This window comes from Somniosus microcephalus, chromosome 9 (assembly GCF_052327205.1).
Source record: "Somniosus microcephalus isolate GS21.2 chromosome 9, FLI_Smic_1.0, whole genome shotgun sequence".
In the NCBI taxonomy this organism is placed as follows: domain Eukaryota; kingdom Metazoa; phylum Chordata; class Chondrichthyes; order Squaliformes; family Somniosidae; genus Somniosus; species Somniosus microcephalus.
The window spans coordinates 73,084,786-73,106,052 of NC_140995.1; the positions used below are offsets into that span (position 1 = coordinate 73,084,786).

At 48.9% G+C, this 21,267-nt stretch overlaps 1 protein-coding gene across 2 annotated transcripts in view; it reads right to left on the minus strand.

Moving 5' to 3' along the window:
• Positions 1 to 6,323: 6,323 nt before the first annotated feature.
• Positions 6,324 to 21,267, minus strand: part of ppil4 (peptidylprolyl isomerase (cyclophilin)-like 4) — a 95,697-nt gene continuing 80,753 nt past the window's right edge. For both annotated transcript variants that reach the window (XM_085996771.1, XM_085996770.1), the window contains exons 9-11: positions 11,540 to 11,636; positions 9,914 to 10,052; positions 6,324 to 7,458 (exon numbers count right to left, since the gene is read on the minus strand). In XM_085996771.1, the coding sequence (XP_085852897.1) occupies positions 7,231 to 7,458; positions 9,914 to 10,052; positions 11,540 to 11,636 (464 nt within the window). In that variant the 3' untranslated portion in view covers positions 6,324 to 7,230. The remainder of the gene's footprint in view (positions 7,459 to 9,913; positions 10,053 to 11,539; positions 11,637 to 21,267) is intronic.

Consider the following 21,267-nt stretch of genomic DNA (forward strand, 5'->3'; position numbering starts at 1 on the left):
TCTGACCCTCCGTCTTGCCTAGGGTCTTACCATTCATTGTGTATTCCCTTGCCTTGTTAGTCCCCCCCAAAGTACATCACCTCGCACTTTTCCGGGTTAAATTCCATTTGCCACTGTTCCGCCCATCTGACCAACCCATCTATATCGTCCTGCAGACTGAGACTACCCTCCTCACTATTTACCACCCTACCAATTTTTGTATCATCCGCGAACTTACTGATCATACCTTTTACATTCATATCCAAGTCATTAATGTAGACCACAAACAGCAAGGGACCCAGCACCGATCCCTGTGGTACCCCACTGGCCACAGGCTTCCAGTCACAAAAACAACCTTCGACCATCACCCTCTGCCTTCTGCCACTAAGCCAGTTTTGTATCCAATGTGCCAAGGCACCCTGGATTCCATGGGCTCTTACCTTTTGACCAGTCTCCTGTGCGGGACTTTATCGAAGGCCTTACTGAAATCCATGTATACCACCTCCACTGCGTTACCCTCATCCACACACCTAGTCACCCCCTCAAAAAATTCAATCAAATTAGTCAGACATGATCTTCCCTTGACAAAGCCATGTTGACTATCCCTGATTAATCCTTGCCTCTCCAAGTGGAGACTAATTTTGTCCCTCAGAATTTTTTCCAATAATTTTCCTACCACTGATGTTAGGCTCACTGGCCTGTAGTTCCCCGGTTTTTCCCTACTTCCCTTCTTGAATAATGGTACTACATTAGCGGTTCTCCAGTCCTCTGGCACATCCCCTGTGGCCAGAGAGGTCCTGAATATATGTGTTAGAGCCCCCGCAATCTCTTCCTTTGCCTCACACAGCAGCCTGGGATACATTTCGTCCGGGCCTGGGGATTTATCCATTTTTAGGCCTGCTAAAACCGCCAATACCTCCTCCCTCTCGATGTTAATATGTTCGAGCATATCACAGTCCCCCCGCCCTATTTCTATGTCTACATCGTCCTTCTCCATAGTGAAAACAGATGCAAAAAATTCATTTAGAACCCCTCCTACATCTTCCGGCTCCACACACACATTGCCACTTTTGTCCCTAATGGGCCCTATTTTTTCCCTAGTTATCCTCTTACCCTTAATATACTTATAAAACATCTTAGGATTTTCCTTTATTTTGCTCGCCAGTGTTATTTCATGGCCTCTCCTTGATCTCCTAATTTCTTTTTTAAGTATCCCCCTGCACTTTTTGTACTCCTCTAGGGCTTCCTCCGTCTTTAGCCTTTTGTATCTGCCAAAAGCCCTCCTTTTTTTCCTAATCCATTCTCGTATATCCCGACATCCAAGGTTCCCTGTGGTTTTTGGAACCACCCTTGACCTTTATGGGAACATGTTGCCATTGTATGGTCTCAATCTCCCTTCTGAAAGCCTCCCATTGCTCCGATGCGGATTTTCCTACAAGTAGCTGATCCCAGTCCATTTTGGCCAGATCCTGCCTTATCCTATTAAAATCGGCCTTCCCCCAATTTAGAACCTTTATTTACATAGATACATAGATACATAGAAGATAGGAGCAGGAGTAGGCCATTCGGCCCTTCGTGCCTGCTCCGCCATTCGATGAGATCATGGCTGATCCTTTAATTCAGTATCCCGTCCCCGCCTTCTCTCCGTAACCCTTAACCCCTTTTGCCCGTAGAAATATATCTAATTCCCTCTTAAATATATTTAATGAGCTGGCGTACACTGCCCTCTGTGGCAATGAGTTCCACAGGTTCACCACTCTCTGAGTGAAGAAATTCCCCCTCATCTCTGTCCTAAATGGTTTAGCCCTTATCCTTAAATTATGTCCTCTAGTTCTGTTCTCACCCGCCAAGGGAAACATTCCTTCTGCATCCAGTCTGTCTAGACCTGTCAGAATTTTATACACTTCTATGAGGTCCCCTCTCAATCTTCTAAACTCCAGTGTGTACATCCCTAAACTACATAGTCTCTCCTCATAGGTCATTCCCGCCATTCCTGGTATCAGCCTGGTGAATCGCCGCTGCACCCCCTCCATGGCAAGAACATCCTTCCTCAGATGAGGCGACCAAAACTGTACACAGTACTCGAGGTGTGGTCTCACCAGTGCCCTGTACAGCTGCAGCAAGGTATCCCTGTTCCTGTATTCTAACCCTTTTGCTATGAAGGCCAGCATACCGTTTGCCTTCTTGACCGCCTGTTGCACCTGCATGCTCGCCTTCAGTGACTGGTGTACAAGAACACCCAGGTCTCTCTGTACTTCCCCCTCTCCCAATCTATTGCCATTTAAATAATAATTTGCCCTCCCGTTCCTGCACCCAAGGTGGATAACTTCGCACTTGTCCACATTATAGTGCATCTGCCATTTATCCGCCCAATCGCCCAGTCTGTCCAAATCGCTCTGGAGCTTCCTGGTCTCTTCCTCTGAGCCCACCCCCCCTCCTAGTTTAGTGTCGTCTGCAAATTTGGAAATGCTGCATCCGACTCCCTGATCCAGGTCATTAATGTAAATTGTGAACAGCTGGGGGCCCAGGACAGATCCCTGTGGTACCCCACTTGTTACTGCCTGCCATTCAGAAAATGAGCCGTTTATTCCAACTCTCTGTTTTCTATCTGACAGCCAGTTCCCTATCCACGCCAAAACTTTCCCCTTTATCCCATGAGCCCATCCCTGTCCTTTTCCATGACCACCTTAAATCTCACCATATTATGGTCACTGTCACCAAAGTGCTCACCTACTAGCACTTCTTCCACTTGGCCGGCCAGATTCCCTAGAATTAGGTCCAGTACCGCCCCCTCTCTTGTAGGCCTTTCTACATGCTGGCTCAAAAAGCTCTCCTGGATGCACTTTAAGAATTCTACACCCTCTGAGCCTTTCACACTCTGACTATCCCAGTTAATATTGGGGAAGTTGAAATCCCCCATTATTATTACCCTATTATTTGCACATTTCTCTGAGATTTGCCTACATATCTGTTCCTCTATCTCCCCCTGACTGTTTGGAGGCCTATAGTACACTCCCAGCAAAGTGCTTGCCCCCTTTTTGTTTTTAAGCTCCACCCATATGGCCTCATTAGAGGAACCTGCGAATATATCATCCCTCCTTACTGCAGTAATTGACTCCTTAATTAATATTGCGACACCCCCTCCTCTTATACCTCCCCCTCTGTCTCGCCTGAAGATTCTGTACCCCGGAATATTGAGCTGCCAGTCTTGCCCCTCCCTCAACCATGTCTCCGTGATAGCAACAATATCATACTCCCATGTGTTTATCAACACCTTCAGTTCATCCACCTTATTTGCAAGACTCCTTGCATTAAAATAGATGCCATCCAGCCTTGCCCTTATATATTTGCCCTGTCTACCAAGCTGACTTGTTTTTTTCTCTATAATTGGCAGCACATCACCCCCTGTTTCAGCTCCCCTCTGTATCCCATCCCCCTGCCAAGTTAGTTTAAACCCCCCCCAACAGTGCTAGCAAACCTCCCCGCAAGGATATTTGTCCCGCTCTGGTTCAGGTGCAACCCATCCGACTTGTACAAGTCCCACCATATTATGGTCACTGTCACCAAAGATGTGTCTATATGCATCTCTCCACTTCACCTGACGAAGGAGCAGCGCTCCGAAAGCTTGTGATTTCAAATAAAGCTGTTGGACTATAACCTGGTGTTGTGTGACTTCTTACATTTGTCCACCCCAGTCCAACACCGGCATCTCCACATCATGGATTCATAAATAGAGGTATTGAGTACAAAAGTAGAGAAGTTATGCTGAACCTTTATAAAGCACTGGTTAAGCCACAACTGGAGTATTGTGTCCAGTTCTGGTCACCACACTTTAGGAAGGATGTGAAGACTCTTGAGAGGGTGCAGGGAAGATTTACCAGAATGGTTCCGGGGATGGGAGATCTGGAGAAGCTGGATTTGTTTTCAGTGGAGCAAAGGAGGTTGAGAAGTGATTTGATAGAGGTGTACAAGATTATGACGGGTTTGGATAGGCTAGACGGGGAAAGGTTGTTCATGGTACAAGGACTAGGGGACACAGATTTAAGGTTTTGGGCAAGAGATACAGGGGGGATGTGAGGAAAAACTTTTTTACGCGAGTGGTGATGACCTGGAATTCGCTGCCGACGGAAGTGGTGGAAGCGGAGAAACTCAATGTTTTCAAGGGGAGACTGGATAGGCACTTGAGGGAAATAAACTTGCAAGGCTACGGGGATAGAGCGGGGGAATATGACTGATTGGATTGTTCTACAGAGAGCTGGCATGGACTCGATGGGCTGAATGGCCTCCTTCTGTGCCATTATGACTCTGTGGCCTAAAAATTCGGTTGTTTTACGCCTCTTGTTATTGGGGCACAAAGCAACTAGCGCCCAGGCATGGCGCCTCCAATGCATCCCACAAAATTCAGCGGGAGGTTAGCGGCGGCAGTAACCATTAGCGCCCCGCAGCACTGCACCGCCAGCGATGATGTCATCGCTGTGCGCAGTGCCCCACTCACGCCCTGGCCGCGATCTTCAGTAGCGTCCCCTGACTTACTGCCGGACGCTATGTCCGACGGGGTCAGGGGGGCCCTACCTGCGGCCGTGGTGGCGCTTATTAAAGGCGAGGTGCCGGTAAGCCATTTTTGTTGCTGGTCGCTTACCAGCACCTGCCCCCGTTGCCGTCCCCGGCCTCCTCTGCAGCCCCCCCGCGGTGTCCCTCTTGTGGCACTACCGATGAATTTCGGCCGCGGGGGCGTTCGTTTTTTGGGGCGCTAAATGTAGTGCACCAGCGAAGCTAGCACCCCAAAGGGGGCGCGACTGAATTTTTCCCCGACTATAAGCTTAGTCAACTCAATCTCTCCTCATAGGACAATCCCCCCCATCCCAGGAATCAGTTTAGTAAACCTTTGTTTCACTCCTTCTAAGGAAATATATCCTTCCTTTGGTAAGGAGACCAAAACTGTACACCGTACTCCAGGTGTGGGCTCACCAAAGCCCTATATAATTGCAGTAAGACTTCTTTACTCTTATATTCCAATCCTTTTGTAATAAAGGCTACATACCATTTGCTTTAATTGCTTGCATGTTAACTTTCTGTGATTCGTGTACAAGGTCCCTCTGAATACCAACATTTCCCAATCTCTATTTAAAAATATTCTGCTTTTCTACCCAAGTGGATTAACTTCACATTTCTCCACATTGTACTTCGTCTGCCATGTTCTTGCCCACTCACTTAACCTGTCTATATCCCTTTGCCGCCTCTTTGCGACCTCCTCACCTTTCCCACCTAACTTTGTATCATCAGCAAACTTGCCTCTAACAACTATCGACATAAAGAAACTCTCCTCTCTCTTAGCGCAAATGTTAAAATTGACGCCCCTACCAGAATAGTCCTTCTCCATTCACTGGACACTCTTATTCAAAATTGGATGAATGGCCATCGATTGGTGAGTGGCAATCCCACCTTCCCAGGTGTTTCTGGATTCTTTCCCCTTAGCCTCTGACACTCAGAACCTGGTCAAATCTCTTCTGAGAGAGAATACTGAGGATGCAGCAACCTCATATCAATCTGAATGTTTAGGGGGTGCTATAGTAACTGTAGGTTAAAGGTGCTCAAATGTTCTGCTGTACCCACTGTTATATGGCAGCAATTACTGTACCCATTATATCCATTGCATATTGTACACATTGTATATTATACCACTTATTGTACCCAGTATATACTGTACCAATTTTATATTGTACCTATTGTTCACTGGCATGACATCACTTTGCTCCCAGAGGCGACCTAATTGTGGTAAGTGGCTTTAAGAATAAATTGGTTTCTTTTAGGAAGCCTGATAATTTTTTTCTGTTTTTAGGTTAGTATGTGCAGTAGAAGTGACTGCAATTATTTCAAGAGTCTCCTATTGTCTTACTCGTGGCCCATTCAATTTATTCCAGGATGTACAGCTGCCTCATCCATTTTCATGTAAAACTCATTCATTAGGACACAAGACTGAGACTAACTTTGCCTGAAGCAGAGCTTCATTGAACTTCAAAACCACTCTGGTAACAGTGTCTCTGACATACATTTCTTCTGACAATTGCAGAGTCCTAATTGAAATTAATTTGTCTGGTTTTAATTCTATTTATAATGGATAAATTGCACAGCATATCCCTTAAATGTGAGGAGTTGGCACCAAAGAGCATCGTAACAGGACACAAAATATTTGTATCCCAGAAACATTGTGTGTGCGAGGGGTAGGATGGTCTGAAGTATATTGTCAGGAAACAGTGTATTTGGCCAGTGCTGTATCTGGCACAGAGTTGCCAGTACAGTGTCATGTGCTCCCCACACATAATTAGAAAGTCATTAAAAGTGAGAACATTGTGACTGCATATTTTATTAAAATTTTAAGAAAACAAAAACATTTAAATCACACAATTGTACATGAAATGGTTTATCCGTTCGCATCCTGACCACTCTCTTGTTCTCATCCCACTCTCTCTCCGTTCGCAATTTGCCCACTCTCTCTCTCAGCTCTCTGTTCTCATCCCGCTCTCGCTCTGTTCTCATCCCGCTCTCAGTTGTCATCCCGCTCTTTCTCTCCGTTGTCATCCTGCTCTCCATCCTTGTCCCGCTCTCTCTCCGTCCTCGTCCCGCTCGCTCTCCCTCTCCGTCCTCGTCCCGCTCGCTCTCCCTCTCCGTCCTCGTCCCGCTCGCTCTCTCTCTCTCCGTCCTCGTCCCGCTCGCTCTCTCTCTCCGTCCTCGTCCCGCTCGCTCTCTCTCTCCGTCCCGCTCGCTCTCTCTCTCCGTCCTCGTCCCGCTCTCTCTCCGTCCTCGTCCCGCTCGCTCTCTCGCTCCGTCCTCGTCCCGCTCGCTCCCCCCGTCCTCGTCCCGCTCGCTCCCCCGTCCTCATCCCGCTCGCTCCCCCCGCCCTCGTCCCGCTCGCTCCCCTCGTCCCGCTCGCTCCCCCCGTCCTCGTCCCGCTCCGCGCTCTCTCCCCGTCCTCGTCCCGCGCTCTCTCCTCGTCCCGCGCTCTCTCCCCGCCCTCGTCCCGCTCTCTCTCCCCGTCCCGCTCTCTCTCCCCGTCCCGCTCTCCCCGTCCTCGTCCCGCGCTCTCTCCCCGTCCTCGTCCCGCGCTCTCTCCCCGTCCTCGTCCCGCGCTCTCTCCCCGTCCTCGTCCCGCGCTCTCTCCCCGTCCTCGTCCCGCGCTCTCCCCGTCCCCGCCCTCTCCCCGTCCTCGTCCCGCTCTCTCCCTCTCCGTTCTTATCCTCTCTCTATCCGTTCTCATTCCACTCTCTCTTTAGATCTTTTGGGACTTCTTTCTTCTGCTCCTTCTCGATATCTGGACTTCTTCTTACTCCGGCTTTGCTTGTGGTGGTCTTTCTCTTGGGACGCACTCCTGCTTCGGCTCCGATGTCGGTCTCGCTTTTTTTGACCCTTCTCTTTGTCCCTGCAGTATTCATCGATGGGACCAATGCTTTTGTGCTGTTGGAGCTCTCTGTCAGCTGTTGCCTGTCAAGTTAAAGAAGAGTACCTGTTCAGAAGATCCTGTGGTAACTTGATGCATTATCATCGTGAGTTAATTTGCTTGTGTTTTTCAGAATTTTAAATCCGGACACAGAAAAAGTGTATCAATCATCAGGAAAAATTAACCCCCCTTCCGAGAGAACAAACTCTCAGCAGACAGAATGAACCCTCATAGTTAAAGCTTCCTGTTATTTCAGCTCTCTCACTGCTGCAAACCTCTCCAAATTGCCTACAAATCTCATCCTCAATGTCTTTCCCACTATACGTCAATGTTTTTTTCTTAACTCAACCCAGCCAGACTCGGAGTGCCACCGAGAAAATAAACTTTCCTTTCTATCGCTAAAAATCTGTCCCTAACTACCAGGCCCACCATCCTCCTGTGGCGTTGCCACATTGGGGAAACACTGTGGGTATGTAGATAAACCTGTATAATCCCCTTTTAACTGCTGTATTCCCCTCCCCCCGCAAGACAGTTGCAAGCTGAGAGGAATAAGGCACGTTCAGACTCGCCTGCTGTTGAGAGAAGGAAAACCAATCAGGTTCCAGCAGGTGACCAATCCGTGAGTCATCACAGGTTCGCGGGCTTCACGAATTCAGTACTGTATTGTGAGAGTTGGAGTAAAGACCTATTTCTTGTAGCTCGCTGTGTTGCCTATTTCTTTACGCGGGAGACCGTAGTCCCCCACACTCCTTCATTTCCATTTTCTATTGCTCCTGAAATTTTATAGCCAGGAATATTTTGTTCCCAGTCTCACCACAGCTGAAGCCAGTTTCCCATCAAGGCTACAACATTATGCTCTTCCAATCTAATTCATGCTGCTCGTTCCCCAACTTTATTTCTATTGCTGTGTACAGCTGCATCTACACACTGCAACCGTGACACATTCATACTGCTCAGTATACTTTTCCCTTCTATTTTCACTTTCTTTTACGATCTGTCTCCTTCACCTTCCTTCTACCTGCCATAATGTATGTCCCAACATGCCCCTCCCCATTGCTCTACTTACCCCCGTGCATTCACGTCATCTTTCCTTTCTGTGGGAGATCTAGTAAATCCTGCTTGTTTTCCCTAAACCGAGGCTATATGAGGAGTTGCTAGCAACAAAGGAAGAAAACAACAGGGTTCTGAGCGACGTTCCCTCTAAGTTGCGCGGCCACTGTCTGCCGGTGCGGCGCAGCCCGGGATCAACTTTTCCAATGGGAAATTTCGTGCATGTGTGAAACTGTGAATGAGCCAGGCAGTCCGTTTTAAAGGGGCTGCACGCACAAAAAAAATTAGGGGGAACATTGGCTCGGAGTGCATCCCTTACATACAACAGGCTGAAAGGACCACCTGGCCAAGAGGGCTTAATTAATAAGCCCCTGTTCAAACAGGTTTCACCATTTGTGGTGGAATACATCAGGAAATATAATGTTATTAGCAGGTGACACAACAAAAATGGTTGACCACGTGATTATTTTGATTCGTTCATGTGGCCAGTTGAAATCCTGTGCTTGGGAAAGGGAGAGGCTACAGGGGCCGATTTGAGCACGTGTTCCTGGCATGGAGCCTTGCCCATCAGGAGCGCATTATTAGAAAGTTGTGGGCATAGACAGAAAATCACAAGCAGGATCCCTGAAATATCCCGATATATGCTTGGAGCACTGATCACAGTTCTGGTCTCCATATTATAAAAAGGATATTGAGGCACTGGAGAAGCCACAAAAAAGATTTTCTAGGATGATACCAGAATTGAGAGTTTATAACCATCAGGATAGACTGAACAGGCTGGGGCTCTTTTCTAATAAGGTGACCTGATAGAGCTCTTTAAAACTATGAAGGGGTTTGATAGGGTAGACGTAGAGAAGATGTTTCCACTTGTGGGGGAGACCAAAACTAGAGGCCATAAACACTAAATAGTCACCATTAAATCCAATAGGGAATTCAAGAGAAACTTCTTTACCCAGAGTGATGAGAATGTGGAACTCACTACCACAGGGACTGGTTGAGGTGAATAACATTGATGTACACTCTCAGGAGCCACAAGCCTACATTTCGTTGTACTGCACTTGTGCACTAACAATGACAATAAAAGTTGATTTGATTTGATTTGAAGTGGAAGCTAGATAAGTACATGAGGGAGAAAGGAATAGAAGGATATGCTGATAGGGTGAGATGAAGTAGGGTTGGAGGAGGCTCGTGTGGAGCAGGAACACCGGCATGGACCAGTTGGACCGAATGGCCTGTTTGTGTGCTGTACATTCTGTGTAATGTAATATGTGCTCTTGGCACGTGAAGCTCCACACCAGGGGCGCACGGTCACGAAATTGGCCTAACAGTGTGTTGTCCCACAACCAGCACGTGTTCTGCCGGCTAAACACGGGGAGACTCAAAGTAATGAATAACACAAGTGACTGTGGGTTTAAATATATATCCCGCTTACTAATCAGTATTTGCTACCTTGCATTTTACTGCCTTCCGCCTATCACCTTCTTCCTCTTCTGAATGCCGATGATGCCGTTTCTCCTTGTGGTGTTTCTTCAAATGTCGGTGGCTTCCACTGGACTCAGCCTCGTCAAGTAACAGTTCATATTTGGAGCTGAGTTTTTTTTTTCGTTAAGGAACAACAGTTATAAGACATGCGCTAACTAACATTTCTAGGGAGAAATTTATAGATTTTAATTGAGGCTGCTGCACTGGGTGCTGATGGTGGGGGGGAAACTAGCTGGAAGCCTTCATGCATTAGCTTCGGTTTCAAGTACAGGCTTCCCTCTAAAATGGCAAGCATGTACATCCTGCCAGACACTGATAGAGCCCAGTTTTATCAGCTGGTAATTATGATAAAGGATCTTATCATTCTCCTAGGGTAGGGAGTGCTGAATTAAACCAATTTTTAATGCTGTTTCCATATGAATTCTGCGAGACGAAGGATCTTTAAATAAAGCCCAGTTTCTGATTTTCCAAATGATTTCATACATTTAATCTTTGTGATATTACTCAAGCTAGCACAGAACTGGTTTTCTGTTGACTTTAGATAATAGCACTGGCAAAACCATCGCAAACAGAGATCGGGCGTCAAATAAGGAGACCTGTGGGCTACTCCTCACCCGATTCTTACCTCCTATAACTTTCCGGCTGAAGGAATTGGCAAAATGTCTCTTTAAAGTCTGAGAATTAGAGCATGATTTCCTGGCCTTGACACCGGGAGTGACTGAGTTTTGTAAGACCATTTAGCATGGGGTTAAGGGAAGTTCCACGTGTGATGGACCTTTAAATGGGTATATTTAAATGGATAAATTAGGATTGTGTTGTTTTTCTTACTTTTTTTGACATGGATTTTTTTAAATCTTTGTCTTGGACAAATTTTATTAACCTATAACAATTGGCCGCCTTTAAAAAAAATGATAAAAGGTCCATTTCGAAATTCAAGGACACACTCAGGACAGTTGGGACTAGGAATGCTTGGGCTGGTCGGGTAAGCGGGTGGACTGGGTAAGCACTTGGTTGAGCATGAAATCCATAAGCCAGATGAACAAGCATGTGGACCATGGGGGCGGATAGTCCGAGGAAGCACTTGGGCTGAATGAGTGACTTGAAGCATTCAGTACGAGCTTTCGAAAGAGCAGGTGGGCTGGATTGTGTGAGCAGCTGAACACGTGGGCCAGCAATCACTCCTGGTCCGCCCCGCTTGGAAAGGTGGGACTCAACGGACGTACACTAGGAACAAGAATTTTAATTATATAGATATCAATATTTAAAAATATTAAACCAAAATAACCAGTAGACAAAACTTACAATTGGTGAATGCTAGGACTCCATTAGTTGCAATAACTGAGGAAGCATTGAGTTCTTTTTAATAACATTAAAATTGCCTCTCAATTTTCACCTGGGTTTTTATTTCTTCTCTGACTTTCAACTGCATTCATATTTTAAAATAGAAAGTGAAAAGTTCCTAAACACATTACATATAACAAAACTCTGTCTTTCACCAATGCTGGCTCAGTTATTACATCTAATGGCTCTTGTTAAAGTTAGTGGGCCCTATTTGACATACTGTCTATGGCAGTTGAAACAGTCCAAGGATACTCCTGTTTAGGTTGTACTTTATCCTTCAGGATAATGTTGGAATGTTTGCCAAGGTCCTTCTCATACTCCTTAAAATCTTCTTTGGTGTATTTTGCACCTGAGGATGAAGGTCAAAAAAACTTGAAAAAAAGCAGATTAACAAGAATGTTTCTATAACGTGTTCACAAAGAAAGCTGTGTATGTGAAAGAGCTGTGTACGCTTCCAGAAACATGTACACAAACATGACTTAAGGGGTCCGATTTGGTATTTAGCATTTTGCTTGCTTTGAATGTGCTGTTCATTTTTCCTAATTCTCATTGCAATCTAAATCTCCAAATGACTTTTAATGTATGGAATGTACTGCCTAGGAGGCAACTGAGGCACATAGTGTAGAACATTTAATGGAAGAATTGGGTAGATATTTAAGCGAGTGGGTGAATAAGGGGTATTAGCTTTTGGGACCATTCAAATCCCATATGCTTTTTAACAGCCTTATCAACTTGTCCTGCCCACTTCAAAAGATTAACTCTTACCTAATTTATATCAACAACTTGGATTCAGAAACTCAATGCAAAGTGATCACATTTGCAGTGTATTTTCCAGACTGGCTCCTTCCTATGTTCTTTTGTTCTCCATTACTGTTTCAGGTCTTTCACTGAGGTTATCTGATCTCAGTCTGGTCTCTTCATTCTATTACTAGGACCAACAGAAATGGATTGATCCTTTTGTCCAATGGAAGATCACAACAGGGATTTCATGTCACCCCTTTAAGCCATTAGCCCACACCAGTTAAGATGGGGGGTGTCTGTATCTCCCCAAGTTCTAAGAGGAGGATAACCCTCAATCAAAGAATGAAAGACTGTGTTGCCAGTTGTCGTTCCTACAGTCGCCATTGGATAATTCATACATCCATTATATGATTTCCCATGGCACTGCTCACAGTCCGCCAGATGTTTTATAAGAACAGGAGTGTTACGTCAAGTAGTATCACCGGGGCACTGACCTATCAACACTGAGGGAAACCCTGGGATCTTGGAGCACTGGAAAGCGGCTGCAGGGTCTGGCTGCACTACGATAGAGCCTTGTGGTCCTGGAAAATTTTGAGGGGGGTTCCAAGGTTTGGGATGGATTTCTGGAAACACCAGAGAGGACAGTGCTGCAAACACTGATACAGATTCAGGGGTCTGGCATCACTGGGCCAAGAGTTCTGGATCAGGAGGCGACAGGAATGCAGTCCAGGGTTTTTTTTATGCACAGATATGGGCGCTGGCATCTAGAAGTTGGGGGGTGGGGGGGGAGAAAGAAGAGAATTTGAGGGCAGAGTGTCCTCATGTCCCGACAAACTGCAAGAGGGGGTATCAGGGCATTGGGAGCAAGGTAGATAGAGCCTGACAGTATTGATGGGGTTAACTGGGATCTGGTAGTATTAGGGGGTGGGGAAGTGGCAACATGGAGTAGAATAGGGTACGGGCTCCAGAAAAATGTAATCCAGACTGCCTTTGGCCCCTTTCAGACCATCCCATAGCCAATTCTCAGGCTTATGGGAAAAGTAATCCCATACTACCCGATCAAAGCTTTAACATCGTGAGACTGCAGAATCCGATCCATGGTTTTCCTCCACACTATGACAACATGAAAAGGTCATAAAAAGCTTGCCTTTGCCTTCTTGATATCACTGTTGTTTCACAGAACACTCCAGCACAAAAATTGATAATTCTGCCCATTAAGTCTGTACTCGTGTTTTTCTCCACAGGAGACACCACTACTCTCTCCCTGCATACTTTCATTTTCCTCTTTTGCAAGCAACTATTTCATTTATGTTTAAAATAATTTATATACTCTACTTCAAGAGTGTTGTGTGGCAAAGACTTCGACATTTCAACCGCCTTCCCCATTCCCGCTGCCTTCCCCATCCCAGCCGCCTTCCCCATCCCGCCGCCTTCCCCATTCCCGCCGCCTTCCCCATTCCCGCCGCCTTCCCCATCCCGCCGCCTTCCCCATTCCCGCCGCCTTCCCCATTCCCGCCGCCTTCCCCATCCCGCCGCCTTCCCCATTCCAACCGCCTTCCCCATCCCAACCGCCTTCACCATCCCAACACCTTCCCCATTCCAGTAACTCCCCCATTCCAACACCTTCCCCATCCCAGCCGCCTTCACCATCCCAACACCTTCCCCATTCCAACTGCCTTCTGTGTAAAGGAACTCGTTCCAACCTCCCTGCATGATTAGCTGTCTGGTTACCATTGGAAACAATCTGTCGCTACCTACCCTATCATAACCCTTTATAGTCTTAAAGCTGTCGATCTGGTCAACCCTTAACCAGTTCAGTCCCAATTTCTCAAGTCTCTCTTCATAACTGTAACCCCTCAACTCTAACAACACCCAGTGACTCCATGCTGCAACTTTTCCATTTCTTTTACACCCTTCCAATAATCGGGTGTCCAAAACTGCAGGTAGCGCTCCAACTGTGGCCCAACTAAGGTCTTGTACACGCTCAACATTTAAGCCTCTAGATACAAAGCCAAGGATCCTATTTGCCTTTTTTTTTTAAGGCCTGGTCTACTTGTGTTGTCAATTTAAATGACCTGTGAATCTGCACACCAAGGTCCCTCTGCTCCTCCAATCCGTTTACAATCTTACCATTTAAGGCCTATTGGCCTAGAAATTCAGTATAGCCACTTTTGGGGCGGAAAAGTCGGGCAGCCGCTAAAGTTTGCGCCCGGCGCAAAGTCAAGGCCACTTCGCCGATATTCAGTAGCTTCGCCCTAAGAGTTTGCTCGAGCGCTAAAACTGGCGTTACACAACTATCTTTAGGCGCAAAGCCGGCGGTGCTGAGCTAAACCGCCGAGGCCGGGCGCAGCGCAGGTGCGGTCATTTCTTGATTGACAGCAGACACCCTGGCGCCGGCCAGCTCTTAAGGGGGAAGGGTCGAGTTCGTCTGCTGCCACGCCCTGGACACTGCAGCCCTCCAGCTAGGCCTAAACACTGCTGCTGAACAGAAATAGCACCGGGAAAGATGCAGAAGGCCCGTGAACGAGCGCAGCGCTTCACTGGCCATGATTTGAGGGTGCTGGTTAGGGCTTTGGAGAGGAGACGCAAACTCTTGTTCCCGGACAGTGGCAAGAAGCCTGCCACCAGCGTCTACAGGAAAGCCTGGAGGGAGGTCGCCCACAGGGTCACATCCAACAGCGAGGTCCCCAGGAACGCTGTCCAATGCCGGAAAAAGTTCAATGACCTCACAAGGATTGTCAGGGTGAGTCCCCTTTCCAGTGTCCTCCTCATCCTTGCATGTGCACCTCACATTATGGGCAAAGGGACCTAAAAGCCCTAATGGCCAGCCCTCATCCAGCAGCTATGGGACTGGCATGAACATCAATTGCACATTCTGCACTTTACACACTGGCCAAGCTATTCGACCATGGGAGGCAGTGCACACAAGATCAGGGCACCACACTGGCCAAGCTATTCGACCATGGGAGGCAGTGCACACAAGATCAGGGCACCACACTGGCCAAGCTATTCGACCATGGGAGGCAGTGCACACAAGATCTGGGCACCACACTGGCCAAGCTATTCGACCATGGGAGGCAGTGCACACAAGATCAGGGCACCACACTGGCCAAGCTATTCGACCATGGGAGGCAGTGCACACAAGATCAGGGCACCACACTGTACTTAGAGGCCGTCCTTTCTCTTGCAGGCCAAGCTGGCACACAATCAGAAGAGCCGGACTGTGACCGGGGGAGGCCGTCCCCAGATCCAGCAGCTCAGTGACCTTGAAGAGCGCGTGGGTAGCCTCATGGGTGCCCGGGTGATTGGCCCCATTGCATCTGAAGATGCCGACCCTGTTCTGGGCACCAATGGTAAGGACATCACCTTTTGGACCTCTCTCGTCCCACTTGCGCTTCAGATCTACATCCTTTGCCACTGTCCGACCAATGCGCTGAATGCCACCACTCATGCCTCCCTCGCTGACGCCCTCTCCTCACTCTAAAGCTACTCTTGTGCCTTCCTGCTTTCAGATGGTGAGGAGGAGGTCCCTGAAGCTGCCAGTGACAGCCCCTCGGACGAGGAGGAGGAGGAAGAGGAAGGCGGCCCATCAGGGGAACCCTCAGCCGCGCCAGGGGATGCCAATGGAGGGGACACGTCTTCCCTGGAGGAGAGCCAGGGGGAAGTGTCGGAGGGGAGTGTAGCTCCTGTGCCCAGTGGCGTGCAGCAACGCGGGAAGGGTCGGGCAGCTCGGCGGCCTTCTTCCCAGAGGGGGGAAGGGTCGCAGGGGAGTGTAGTTGCTGGGCCCAGTGGCATCCAGCAACGTGGGAAGGGTCGGGCAGCTCGGCGGCCTTCTCCCCAGAGGGAGAGTCCGGCCTCCAGTCCGGAGACGGTCCTCGCCAAGGAGGTGCGCCTCCTCGATCAAATGTCCGTGGACTCGGATCGCCGGCACACCGAGTTCATGGGGGTTGAGGCACGGTTGCCTGAGGCCATCGAGTCCCTGGCTCATAGTGTGGCCGATTTCGGCGCCTCGCAGGCCAGGAGTTTCGAGCAATTCGAAGCAGCACACGCCGCGAGTCGGGCCGAATTCGGGGCAGCACAGGCCGTGAGTCGGGCCGAATTCGGGGCAGCACAGGCAGCGAGTTGGGCGGAATTCGGGGCAGCTCACGCAGCGAGTGGCCAGGTGATCAGTGGTGCCGTGCAGTCACTGGCTGGTCTGATGCGGGCACAGACCAGGGCAGTACGGGCACTCACTGCTGCCACACTCGCTGTGTCAGCCAGGCATCGCCAGGGCACCCGCCGCGCTGCAGCAGCACAGCGGTCTGTCCTTCAGCAGATTGCTGCGCATGCTGCAGTGCTGGCCCGGGCGAGTGCCAGTGTCTCAGGCGAGCAGCGAGCGCCTGCCATCAGCCAGCTTGCCCCCATTCCTGCAGCCGCCACTGCCACTACCCCAGTGGAGCTGCGACGAGCTGCTGCTGCCCAGCCACAGCTGCAGCAGTCACCAGCCGGCCTCTCGAGGGCCAGAGCTCATCTAGGCCGACCCCCAAGGGCATCTGCCGTCACGCCATGTGCCCCTCAGGAGCCTTCCCCCAGCCTTGCAGCAGCCACTGGGCACACTTTGAGCAGCAGCAGGGCGGCCAGGGGCCGCAAAAGGCTGGACAAGGAATCGCCCTCGCGGGCCACAAAGTAGAGGGTGTGGGCAAATGTGTTTTTATATGGGGATGGTTGTTTTGTTTATGGGGATGGTTGTTTTTGTAAGGCCGAGGATGAAGGCCATTTTTGTGGAAATGTTTTGTTATTCCTCCCCAGGTTGTGGGAGTGAGTCATGTGTGTGACTGTTTTTTGGGGGTGTTGTCTGTTTTTGGGTTTCATGTGGGAAGGGCCCTGAGTTTGTTCAATAAAGCATTTTATTTATTCAGCTTGTCCATGTTTGATGTTTGAAGTGGTTGTTGCCTTAACCGGCTGAGGGCTTGCGGAGCGGCTGCATTCAGGTCCCTTCATTGCCACAAGCCATTCCCTGACAGGGGGCCTAGAAGTGACGTTCAATAAGCCGCCGACGGGCGGCCCTTGGACCTTGTGCCTCCCTCCTGGGCTGGTACTCCTCCTCCTCCTCCTCCTCATGCTCCTCCTCCTGAGGTGGTGCTCCAGCGTGAGGTGGCAGTGCCTGAGTCCTGCGGATAGCCAGGTTGTGCAGCATGCAGCAAACGACCACGACCTGGGAGACTCTCTCCGGCGAATACTGCAGAGATCCGCCGGAACGATCCAGGCAGCGGAACCATTGCTTGAGGACGCCAATCGTTTGTTCTATGATGTTCCTAGTGGCTTGATGGCTTTCGTTGTATGCCTCCTCAGCAGGGGTCCTGGGCGCGCGGAGCGGGGTCATGAGCCAGGTACACAAAGGATAGCCTTAGTCCCCGATAAGCCATCCTCTTGGGGGAGGCTGTGCCTGGAACATGTCAGCCACAGTAGTCTGTCGCAGGATAAATGCATCGTGGCTGCTGCCTGGAAAGTGGGCATTGACAGCTAGGATGCGCTGCCTGTGGTCACACACCAGCTGTACATTGAGGGAATGGTAGCCCTTCCGGTTGCGGTAATCCTCGGCATTGTCGATAGGTGCCTGCAAAGCCACATGCGTGCAGTCAATGGCGCCCTGCACCATGGGGAAGCCCGCTATTCTTGCAAATCCCACTGCACGCTGCTGCTGCTTCTCCAGGGTCATGGGGAAGGAGATGAATTGGTGTCTCCTTCTGAAAAGGGCATTGGTCACCTGGCGGATGCAGCAATGCACGGCGAACTGGGATATGTTAGCAATGTCCCCAGCAGCGGCTTGGAAGGAGCCGCTTGCATAGAAGTTCAGAGCCACCGTGACCTTCACTTCCACCGACAGAGACGTCCTACACCTCAGCTGTGGACGCAGATCTCTGTGAAGCAGCTGGCAGATCTCTGCAACCACCTCCCTTCTGAAGCGCAGCCTCCTAACACACTGCGCGGCAGGCATGGTGAGATAGGGCACCTGCTGGCGGTATTTCCTGAGTGGGTAAGGCCTACGTTGCCGACGCCTGTTGCCCCCTCTGCGTCTAGCCAGGGCTGCCCCCCTCACACAGCGTCTGCGAGCCCTTCGCACATAATGCTGAAACTGAGGGTTGGCACCCCATACAGCCCCCATAATATACTGGCAAACAATGACCTCACAATGAAGGCGAATTGCCAAGCTCTGGCCTGAAGCCAAAAATACCTCTCCTATGTTGGGCCAAAGCAGTAAGCTCTCTTCCTTGGTCTCTGTCCATAAATCCGTTGCACAAGAGTGATTGCTGCAAAATGGCTGGCCTTTATAGTTCAGGGTAAGTGCCCTTTAATTTGCGCTCCCCGCGGCCCACATGGCCTCTGCTGCGTTCCATTTCACAGTTCTTGGGACCGCCACACCCACATTGGGCGGGCGCGACTGAAGTTCTGGATTGGGGCGCACAAAGGGCGTTGCACGAGGAAATGACGTCATAATCTGCGCGCGCAGCTGAGCGCGCGCAAACACTTTGCGCCGGCGCTAAATGTCTACTGAAGTTGGGCGTAGGCGCAGATCGCGCTGCGCCCGGCCGCTAAGTGCCTAGCGCTCGAGATCTACTCCTCCTAAGGCGCTAACGGCTGGCGCACGCAACTGAATTTCTAGGCCATTGTTTCTAATTTATAACAACAATTTCAATTCAGAAACTCAATCCAAAGTGATCAAATTTGCAGTTGATACTTAACTGCCAGGGAGCGGGGGCAAGGAAGGAGAGAGGGCCAAGTTGGAGGATTCAGCCAGGGGCCTACATAGGGACTTGGATAAAATCTGTATATGGGCAAAACAGTGCCAGATGGAATTTGAAATGGGTAACATAGAAACATAGAGATAGGAACAGGAGTAGGCCATTCGGCCCTTCGAGCCTGCTCCGCCATTCAATGAGATCATGGCTGATCTTCGTCTGAGATCATAGCTGATCTTACCAGTTCAGTACCCCGTCCCCGCCTTTTCTCCGTAACCCTTAATCCCCTTAGCCTTCAGAAATATATCCAATTCTCTCTTGAAAATATTTATTGAATTAGCCTTCACAGCCCTCTGTGGCAGGGAATTCCACAGGCTCACCACTCTTTGAGTGAAGAAATTCTTCCTCATCTCTGTTTTAAATGATTTGCCCGCTATTTTTAGACTGTGGCCCCTGGTTCTGTGCTCCCCGGCCATTGGAAACATTCTCTCTGAATTCAGCCTGTCCAGGCCTGCCATAATTTTATATGTTTCGATGAGATCCCCTCTCAATCTTCTAAACTCCAGTGAGTACAAGCCCAAACTATTTAATCTCTCTTCGTAGGTCATTCCCGCCATTCCAGGTATCAGCCTGGTGAATCGCCGTTGCACTCCTTCCATGGCAAGAACATCCTTCCGCAGATGGGGCGACCAAAACTGTACACAATACTCCAGATGCGGTCTCACCAGCACCTTGTACAGCTGTAGTAAGGTATCCCTATTCCTATACTCGAACCCCCTTGATATGAAGGCCAACATACCATTTGCCTTCTTAATCGCCTGTTGCACCTGCATGCTCTCCTTCAGTGACTGGTGCACAAGAACACCCAGGTCCCTCTGCACTTCCCCATCTCCCAGTCTATTGCCATTTAGATAATAATCTACCCTCCTGTTTTTACCCCCAAAGTGGATAACCTCGCATTTATCCACATTATAGTGCATCTGCCACGTATCCGCCCATTCCCCCAACCTGTCCAAATCGCACTGTAGCCTCCTGACATCCTCATCAGAGCCCACCCCTCCTCCTAGTTTAGTGTCGTCAGCGAATTTGGAAATATTGCATCCAATTCCCTGATCCAGATCATTTATATATATTGTGAACAGCTGGGGTCCCAGGACAGATCCTTGCGGCACCCCGCTGGTCACTGCCTGCCACTCCGAAAACGAGCCGTTTATTCCAACTCTCTGTTTTCTATCCGCCAGCCAGTTCTCTATCCACGTTAATACTTTGCCCCCAATCCCATGAGCCTTAATTTTGCATGATAATCTTTTGTGTGGAACCTTATCGAAGGCTTTCTGGAAGTCAAGGTACACCACATCCACTGGCTCTCCCCCATCTATTTTACCAGTTACTTCCTCAAAAAATTCCAGCAGATTAGTCAAACACGATTTACCCTTTGTAAATCCATGTTGACTCTGTCCGATCCTTTCCCCATTTGTCAAGTGCTCCGCTATTTTATCCTTAATAATGGACTCTAGCATTTTGCCCACAACCGATGTAAGGCTTACTGGTCTATAATTCCCTGCTTTCTCTCTACCCCCCTTTTTAAATATTGGGGTAACATTAGCTACCCTCCAATCCACGGGTACTGTTCCCGAGTCAATGGAGTTCCGGAAGATGATCCTTAGAGCATCTGCTATCTCCAGGGCCACCTCCTTAAGTACCCTAGGATGTAGTTTATCAGGCCCCGGGGATTTGTCGGCCTTCAGTCCCCTCAACTTACCCAACACCATATCCCTAGAGATACTAATTTCTGTCAGCTCCTCCCTCTCATTAGTCCCTATGTTTGCCGATATTCCTGGGAGGTTATTTGTGTCCTCCTTTGTGAATACAGAACCAAAGTATGAGTTTAATTGGTCTGCCATTTCCTTATTCTCCATTATATATTCTCCCGAATCGGACTGCAAGGGACCGACTTGGGATTTTACCAGTCTTTTCCTCCTGATATACCGATAAAAGCTTTTGCAGTCTGTCTTTATGTTTGCTGCAAGTTTACTTTCGTATTCTATTTTCCCCTTCCTGATTAATCCCTTTGTCCTCTTTTGCTGTATCCTGTACTGCCCCCAATCTTCCAGTCTGGTGCTTTTTTTTGCCAGTTGATATGCCCTTTTTTTTGATTTTATGCTGTCCCTAATTTCCCTCGTTATCCACGGTTGAGTCACCTTTTTAGGTTTATTTTTATGCCAAACCGGTATAAACATGTTCTGGAATTCTTCCGTTCTATCTTTGAATGCTTGCCATTGTCTCTCCACTGTCAATCCCCCCAGAAACACCACCCAATCAATCTTACCCAATTCCCGTCTCATACCCTCGTAATTCCCTTTATTTAAGTTCTGGACCTTAGTCTCTGATTCAATTTCCTCACTCTCCATCTGCATGTACATAAACAGTAATAGCTAAAGGGGAGTCTGTGAGAGATCTAGGGGTAGTAGTAAACTTGGCATTTTGGATGTCAAGGCACTGAGCAGCAGCAGTAGCAAA